Source organism: Loxodonta africana, chromosome 9 (genome assembly GCF_030014295.1).
Source record: "Loxodonta africana isolate mLoxAfr1 chromosome 9, mLoxAfr1.hap2, whole genome shotgun sequence".
Lineage (NCBI taxonomy): Eukaryota > Metazoa > Chordata > Mammalia > Proboscidea > Elephantidae > Loxodonta > Loxodonta africana.
Window position 1 is genome coordinate 24621024 of NC_087350.1, and position 9191 is coordinate 24630214.

The following is a 9191-nucleotide window of genomic DNA, read 5'->3' on the forward strand; positions in this document are numbered from 1 at the left end:
TGAGACCCAGCAGTGTTCAGTTCTATTATACATAAGGTAGCCATGAGTTGGAGCCAACTCAATGGCAACTAATAACCAGAATAATTGCTCCTTGACTGAGGGTCTCTGCCACACCCATCTGTCAGTCTGTTGTACTATGACAGCTTGGGTGTTGCTAGGATGCTGGAAGTCTCCAAACTAAGACAGACTAGGAAGAAAGACCTGGTGATTAACTTCTGAAAATTAGCCAATGAAAACCCTACAGATCACAACAGAACATTGCCTGATATAATGCTGGGCTATGAGCCCTCTAGGTTGGAAAGCACTAAAAATATACAACGGTCACAACAAGGGCCTCAAACATATCAACAATCGTGAAAACGGAGCAAGACCAAGCAATGTTTTGTTCTGTTATACATAAGGTCACCATGAGTCACAACTGACTGTACGGTAACTAACAACAATAAAGTCTGAAAGGATTCCGCGTAGTGCAGCTGTATATGTATATGTATATATTCATAGGCACGTCGTACATACCCGAATACATTTCAGGTGTGTCCGGGAGGGTCCAGAGAATTGCTGGGATATGAATGACAGGAAGGCGCAGGGTAATAGATACCAATGGGTCCTTAGTTGCAATAAAAAAGGGAAACTTTAAGTACTGTGTGATTATTAACATATTTTTTCTATACTTTAATCCCCAAACATGCCATATTACCAAAGGCCTGCAAATCATTTATCTCCTAACTACACAACAGATCACAAAAGAGATGAACAGAAAGGGGCCAGGATGATGGATGGGAGATGAAGCTCTGAGCCATCCTGGTCACACTGTCATGCTGTTTATTTAGCTTGTAAACATTTCTTTAAATCTCTGCACCCCTCCTAGAATTGCCTGGGATCTTGAGGTCAAAGGTGGGCAACTGTGGGTGAACAGACAGAGCCCAAAGCAAGACATTACACAGGGTTCTATACCTAATTATGCCATGCTTGACCAGCAAGCCCCAGGCAAAGCAATTAACCTGACAGTCCCTCAGAGGCTGTCAAACCCTTCCCACCTCCTTCAGAGTGAGGCTTTAAACCTGAATAACCCAATGACTGCATAGGCCTTTCAGGACTCTGGGGAGAAGCCTGGTATGAAACCAGGGATATGTCTCAGAAGTGTGTTCTTACTAGAAAAGGCTGGGGGAAGACCATGGACAGCATACAAAATGGTATCCAAATGATTGGAGTCCACAATCTTTTAGTTTGCTCGCTGGCTCAGCCACTAACCTCTGTCATCAATCTCAAGGCATTGAGATGTCAAGGGGAAAAAAGAAGTCAGGAAAGAATAAGTACTGTCTGGCCACAGGTCCTCCGTGGGAGGTACGCAGACTTCGTATAAAGGGCGGTGGAGTCCTTCACTTAGGTGAGCACTCCCGACTGTGGCGAAGGCTCCAGGGGCATGGCCTTCAACTCACTGTGCTCTGTCAGTCCTGCCCTTACTGTAGCTGCCCAAGGTAATACGGTAGGCACAGGGTCGTTGTTGTTTGTTGCTGTTGAGTCAGCCCCCAACTCATGGCAACCCCGTGGGCAACGGGATCGGGCTGGTGTGATCCATTGGGTTTTCACTGGCTGACTTTTCAGAAGTAGATCACCAGGCCTTTCTTCCAAGGTGCCCCTGAGTGGACTCGGACCGCCAACCTTTCAGTTAGTAGCCAGTTGCTTTGGGATCAGTAGCTTATGCCCTTTTAAGTTACTGTGTCTCTAGACAGATGCCCCGGTGGTGCAGCGGTTAAGACCTGTGGCTACTAACCAAAAGGTGAACTGTTTGAATCCACCAGTCACTTCTTGAGGGCAGTTCTACTCTGTCCTATTGGGTCGCTATGAGTCGGAATCTACTCGACAGCAATGGGTTAATAGAGATGGGTTTGCACAAAATGATGAGCTGAGTTTAGGCACTCAGTCTGAGAACACAGAACAGAGAGGAAGTCCCCTAACCTAAAGGCAAGGTGTTCCATTTGGATGAAAAGTCTTCTAGCCACCGCAGTGCTCTAATGAGCCAGGGCCTCAGGCAACTGGCTTCACTGCTCTAAATAAACAAACAAAAAAAACCCATTTTCAAAATGGAGTTGATTCCGACTCATAGAGACCCTGTAGGACACAGCAGAACTGCCCCAGAGGGTGGCGGATTCAAAGTGCCAACCTTTTGGTTAGCAGCCAAGCTCTTAACCACTGAGCCACTAGGGTACTGCTCTAAGTTTGTACAAAGAGGGGGCTGGAATGGATCATTTCTAAGGTCTTTTCTCCTTCTATGATCCTGAGTCTAAGTGGCCCTGGTAAAAACTGACCCTGTGACTCATTAGCCCAGCACTAACAGGGGCCACCAGCCTTAGTAGCAGCTCACATTGAAAAAAGCTGGGGGAGTTCAGGGCAGACACCAAAGACATGGCACACATGACACCATGATTCGAAGCACCCTGCCCCACCCACTTACTTCCTCGCTGATGTATTAAAAAAAAAAAAAAAAAACTAAACTCACTGCTGTTGAGTCGATTCCAACTCATAGCGACCCTATAAACCGCATTAATGCCGGAACTGAAGCTTCATGGAACTTAGAAGCAAGAAGAAATTTGAGCATCAAATTCCAAGCCCTCACTTTACATCTGACAAGCTGAAGCCCAGAGACATGTAGGGGCTTCCTCAAGATCCTGGGTGGTGCAAACAATTAAAGAGCTTGGCTGCTAACTGAAAGGTTGGAGGTTCATGTCCACCCAGAGGTGCCTCAGAAGAACGGCCTGGAGATCAACTGCTGAAAAGTCAGCCATTGAAAATCTTATGGAGCACAGTTCTACTCTGACGCACACAGGGTCGCCATGAGTCAGAACTGACTGCGTGGCAACTGGTTTAATCAGTTAGTAGCAACATTGGGACTTACTCTCAGGTCTCTGGAACCCAGTTGTCCATAACGTACTTTTATTTTCAAGCCTGTAAGGAAAGAATTTAGTATCTATGTACTACTTTTCTTCCCGGGGTTTATAACGTCCACAGCATTCACTCATTCATCTCTCAGATCAATATTTACAACTTCCCAGCCCTTTGGACACCCCAGAGAGCAAAGTAAGTGGTAAGAAGGCAGCGTGATTATGTGGGATCTTTGCCTTTTTTATGGCGATCGATCAGCAATCAAATGTAGAGCTAAAGTTATCCAGCCACTGCAGGCCTCCCTCCGCTCTCTGCCATTTGGAGGGGTAGGGGTAGGATGTGTGTTTTAAAATAGCTCAACCAAGTAGATTATGAAAATGATCAATCAACTATTAATAATCCAAGGTTCAGGGTTTTCCCCGCCCCCCCACACACATGTTATGCAAGCACAAAGTTTGCCATCCCTAAATAATCTCTCCCAAAAATCCTCTATTGATTTACAGGCACCAAGAGGGGCCAGAAATTGGTATTGTTCCAAGAGGCAGCTACATTGTACCCTATAGCGTTTGAGCCTACAAGAAGCTCTCTAGAGAAGTGGTAAAGAGCAAAGTTAGCTTAAGAGATAAAGTAATGTCAGTGTATAAAAGCAAAGCCAGACCCACTGTTGTGCAGTCAATTCTGACTCACAGTAACCCTATAGGACGTGTAGAACTGCCCTATAGCGTTCCCAAGGCTGTAAATCTTTACGGAAGCAGACTGCCACAGCGTTCTCCTGTGGTGGGGCTGGTGGGTTCGAGCCACCAACCTCCTAGTTCACAGCTGAGCGCTTTAACCACTGAGCCATCAGGGCTCTTGTATCAGTGTCTAGTTATCAATGATGGTTCAGTAATGTTTCAGTCCCTAATAGACAAAATCAGCAATGAGTTAAAACTGGAAGCGCTTGCTTAGTATCCATGGCCAAAAAAAAAAAAGGAAAGAGAAGGAAAAAAAGAAATTCAATTCCCCTTCCGTAGCTAAACAAAAACTCTAGGCTTTATACTGCTACGACCTAGATATAGTCAAAGAGATCATACAGAATGTTCCTAGGCAGAAAGGGACCTCGACTTTTCAGCCAACTTTTCAGCTTACAAAATATCTTTACAAGGGAATATTGAAACAGACACAGCAGAGGCTTATGGGAGAGAAATGGTGAAAGGCCTTAAACAGACCTAGACTCAGGGCTGAGGAGCTGTGACCACATTGTCTCAACTTCCCATTACTTTCTGGTAATAACATAACCCAGGCTCTTCTCTTTAACTCTAGCGCTTTGAATTCCCATAAGGAAATATCACTTTTCAGAGGGAAAAAAAAAAAAAATCAAACACATTTTCCTGTATAGTCAATGATGGGTGATGGAGAGGGGTGGGTGGAAGAAAAGAGGGTCAGAAAGGTCACAGGGCTTCTCAATTGTTTTAACCAATGTAATACAAATCTCCTTATTGCTGATTCTGAAGACATGAAATGAAAAAGAATCCAAATGGTTGTGCTGAGCTGAATTCAGTAAACAACTTCACTATGAAGATAACTGTTTTCAATCCCAGCTTGCAAGTTGTATTAAATAATGAAGGATGTAAATTAGATGCCTTATTTATTACCAAGTCCAGGGTGGCTTATATAACCACATTCACAATTTACTCTGTGGTTCTTAAATGCGTGTGAAACACAATCCAAAGTTCTCAGACCTCCAATGGAGGAGCTGAAAAGTATCAGAGTAAGCAAAACTGAGGCCTTTCACTGAAGGCTTGTGGATTTCTTTTTTTTTTTTGTACAATTATTTGCAACAGCAAAGCTTACCAAAATGAGAGGGCCAAAATCAATGTATTAACAACATACTATTACAGCTGTTTGACCAGGTCAGCAATAAATTCACACACAAGCTTTGACAATAGAACAATTAAGTCTTATTTATGTTGTGCTAAGAGGTAAAATACTAGACTGGTCTCCAAATATTATCCCCCAAATCAGAGAATACCATACCACCCAAGAAATTCAGAAAAAGATCACTATTGGTCTTTATAAAACCTGTGCAGTAAAAAAAAGGCATGACCTATTTTGACCATGCCTTTAACCACATGGGTGAGACAGAACTTGTCTTTGCCATACACTTTGGCACTTGATACAAGCGGGGCTAAAATGGCCAGTGACATAATTCCAACCACAGGCTTCTCTTGAATTCCTCTTATATGTGACAATGGTATTGTTTGAAAATTTAACCTAGCACTGCTCTAGTATAACCACAGAAGCTGCCACTTATCAGCAGTGTGACACTGGGCAGGTGTGATACGTATCTATAGAGAGGTACAGCTCTAAGTACACACCCGTGGGTAGAAACTATGAAACAGATACGACGATAGCAAGACTTTTAATAAGTTCAAACAACGACTCTGGAAAAAAATGTTAACTTAGTTTAAAATATGCATGTAGAAATAAAGATCTGTACATGTATGTGGAAACCCTGGTGGCATAGTGGTTAAGTGCTACGTCTGCTAACCAAAAGGTCAGCAGTTCAAATCCACCAGGCGCTCACTGGAAACTCTATGGGGCAGTTCTACTCTGTCCTATAGGGTCACTACGAGTAGAAATCAACTAGACGGCCATGGGTTTGGTTTTTTGGTTTTTATACACGTACTCTGAAAATGTTGCGCCAATGTCTCTCTCTGAACCCTAAAGGGCACAGCGGTTGCACTTTTTCTCCCATACGTAGGTACTAAAAGATAAAACTAAAAAAAAAAAAAACAAACAAAAACCTACTGCTGTCGAGTAGATTCCGACTCCTAGCGACCCTATAGGACAGAGTAGAACTGCCCCATAGAGCTTCCAAGGAGCACCTGGCAGATTCGAACTGCTGACCTCTTGGTTAGCAGCCGTAGCACTTAACTGCTACGCCACCAGGGTTTCCATTAAGAGATAGTCTGTATTTAAATGATGGGGTAAACTGTTGATTCAGCAAGTTCTCATCACGTTTGATTTGCGTACGTTATTCCTATTAAAAAAAAAAAAACAGAAACCTGTAATTTCAGCTAAATATCATTAAACTAAAGCTTTAAAACAAGTTATTTGGGGAATACCACTGGATCTAATAACAAAGGGGAAAAAATGTGTCACTTGGTTCCAAACGTAGCTGGTAGCAACTGGCCAAGAATTTAAAAGCCGTTCAAGCAAGTATTAATACGTAAGAAGAGAGCCCAGATGGTGTCATACGAGGGTGGGAGTTGAAACAAGTCCCATCCACTAATGCCATTTTGATATCAAAAAAGCAGAATCCAAGATAATTATAGGATGTGCTTTCCAAACAAGTGTTGTGATATGTTTTCCAGATAAAGAGTCTGGGGCATAAGCTGCCTGAGCTCACATAAAACAGAGGGGCAGACCAGAGAAATGTACTTTTCCTCAGAGCTCACTTCTACCGCACCTGACGAATGTCACTAAGCTAATTCCCTGCCTGAACACACATCCCAACACACGCCTCAATTCCCCCAGTCTCAATAAAACTTCCGAATCAAAGGGGGAGGGGGCGGGAAGAGAGGGGGCAAAAATTAGGAGGGCCATTACGGAACGAGTAACTGTGACAAGTCCTTTAGTAAATATTTTAAAATATTTAAAAATCAATCTTGAAAAGCCTTAAAATAGAACCTGCCATCAGACTTAAATGGAACAGCACCAACCATTGCGAGGACTGGTATAAGAAACCTCTGCACAAATCTATTGATTTCCTATAGATCAGGCAGCTAAGACCACTAAGGTTTAAAGTAATAATTTAAAAATAGTTTTATTCTCTTTTTCCCAGATTATGACCTTAAAAATATTAAAGTGAAAATAGTCAGCTTTATCTCATTGCCTCCTCCAGTATACATCTATCATACAACACAGAATTTAAAAACAAAACATAACACCTAACTGCGTAAAGGCACACCCCTTGGTCTCAAAATAGCCTGAAGGGTTCTGAATTCCATCTGGCTTCCTCCATCTGATACTGACACCCCATCTTGTGAAAATGACACAGATCCTGAAAAAAGCCACAGACACCTTGGACCAGCCTGACCAGCCTCAACCAGGCCAGACCAAGGCCAGCATAGTTAGGACCCTCCTGCCCCTTCTTCCCCAGCCCTGCCTGCGGCTCTCAGTGCCAAAAAGATTGAGATTCTGCCTCCTAGAGCAGCCCGACAGTTGGTGGCTCCGGCATATCTCAGCTATGCTAGGCCTGCACATTCCTCTCTGTTCTCTTGCCATTTCCTTCTGCCTGTGTCTTATAACGTGAGCATCACCAGCAGAACCACAGCGGAGACTAGAAAGATCTCTTACTTACATTAAAAAACAGGTTATCTTGGTCAACTACGTTGGAAGAAACAGGCCTGTGCATTTTCTGTGGGAAAAAAATACATGCGCACTTGCCAACCGGAAGGCCACAGCCCAAGCCCTACTTTCAGCTCTGCCTATTTCAGTATCAAGCACCGTAAGGAAAACTGGGAGAAACTTTGTCTTACAACCTTCTGCAGGGATGAACAAAATCTCATGTTAATAAAATGTCTGAAATGACAAAGTCCCTAAAACACAATGACACCTCTAACAGAGGTGACAGAGAAATGCTGAGGAAAGGATTGGTGAGTTGACGCTTGGTAATTTATTTGTCACAAGGCATCCGAGGAGGAGAAGTAGAAATACACAATTTGGCTTCTCCATCAGACTAGGACAAGCTCAAACATTTCCAGGGGACACAGGGGTCCCGTGCTAAAGACAACTTTCATCAAACTACAACACCCAGCTTTATCATCCAACCTAGTCCCAGAAAATTGTCCAATGGGCAATTAAGATTTATAATCCAAATGGTCTCAAAATTATATCTCTGGGAAATCAGGTCCAAATTAAATCAAAACAGGCTTTTAGGCTTCCAACTATCACATTTTCTCTTCGGAGCGAATGCATTTCGACACTCAGAACTTCTCCTCTTACAGATCATGTCCAAGGCCATCTCTGGCTGCAATCTCCTAAGCAAAATCTGATCTATGAAATCAAAAGGGAAATTGGTTAACACCAAACCTCACAGAAAGATGCTGGTGGAGAGACCTCCTTGGACAGATTTTGGAAAGCTGATTATTTTAACCACCTTTCTATTTAAATCTTGCTGGAACTTCTAACATGACACAAACATAGCATCTTATGGCACAAAAATGTCCAAAGCTAAGTTATTGTATATCATATGGAAAGCCGAAAGCACACTCAGCAGGGCTTTCAAATATAAAGTATATATGGAATTCCTTTCTGTACCGAGTATATATACATACACACATATACATATATATATATATATAAAAGTGTCACACTTCTCCTTGAGCTAGCAGCCCCAAGCCAGGTAAACTGACAGGCGCCCCTTCCCTCCATCTCTTCTCATTTGACTTCTCCCCAGACTTGGGACAGCACTCACGCCCTGAAAGTACCCGCCTGGCAGGCCCGGGCCCTAGTGCTGAGGAGGGAACCTTCGGGCTGAGGAAGAAAGAAAGGAGGAAGAGCATCAGGAACTCACATTTCGGTGATATTCTCAGGCTCTGCACTGTTAGGCTCCAACCTCGGAAATGCCACGATGCCCGGAAAAGGGTCGCTGCACCAGATCCGAGAGGCGCTGCATTTGCAGGATGTGGGGCAGGCGAGCGCAGCCCTCCAGAAGCCCACAACTAGCCAGCAGAAGCCCCAGAACAGCACCATGGCGGGTCCATGCCACCTCGTCCAGGACGACATCCCTAGCCGCCAGTGCCAGCCCGAGTCAGCCCAAGTGCGTGTCCTCGCGCTGCACCGGTCGGCTTCCTCTGCCCGCGCCGAGCGGCCTTCCCCGCGCTCGCCGGTCCTTCGGACTAGTCGGTGCTGGTCGCCGGCGTGCAGAGCCGAGCGTCTCCGGGGCTGAGTGTGTCCCGGCTGGCGGCACGGTTCACAGTGCCTGGGGCATTGAGGGCAACCTCACAGGGGGCGCTACCGCCGCTCAGATCTCCGCCGCGGCCGCCGCTGCATGGCCTGGCGCGGTGGGCACCGGCCGGCGGCGCTCCCGGGACTGGCTCCCGCGCAGGCTCCTGGTTAAATGCGCACGGGGATCCGGGACGTACCTCGAGGCTGAAGACAAATAGACACACATGAGCCTGAGCGTGGGACCCCAGACACCGCGAATTGGGGTACTCTCCCTTTGCGCTCCCTTTACCCCCACCCCGACCCCAGCAGGGAAACCATGGATGGATGAGGGCCCCGCTCCGGCCCCTAGAAATCGACTTGCCCCACGATGGCAC

General features: G+C 45.2%; 1 protein-coding gene across 6 annotated transcripts in view; it reads right to left on the reverse strand.

Moving 5' to 3' along the window:
- The window catches only part of NTRK2 (neurotrophic receptor tyrosine kinase 2), a 444402-nt gene extending 435747 nt beyond the window's left edge, over positions 1-8655 (reverse strand). For all 6 annotated transcript variants that reach the window (XM_064291176.1, XM_064291175.1, XM_023544718.2 and 3 more), the window contains exon 1: positions 8444-8655. In XM_064291176.1, the coding sequence (XP_064147246.1) occupies positions 8444-8655 (212 nt within the window). The remainder of the gene's footprint in view (positions 1-8443) is intronic.
- Positions 8656-9191: the final 536 nt, after the last annotated feature.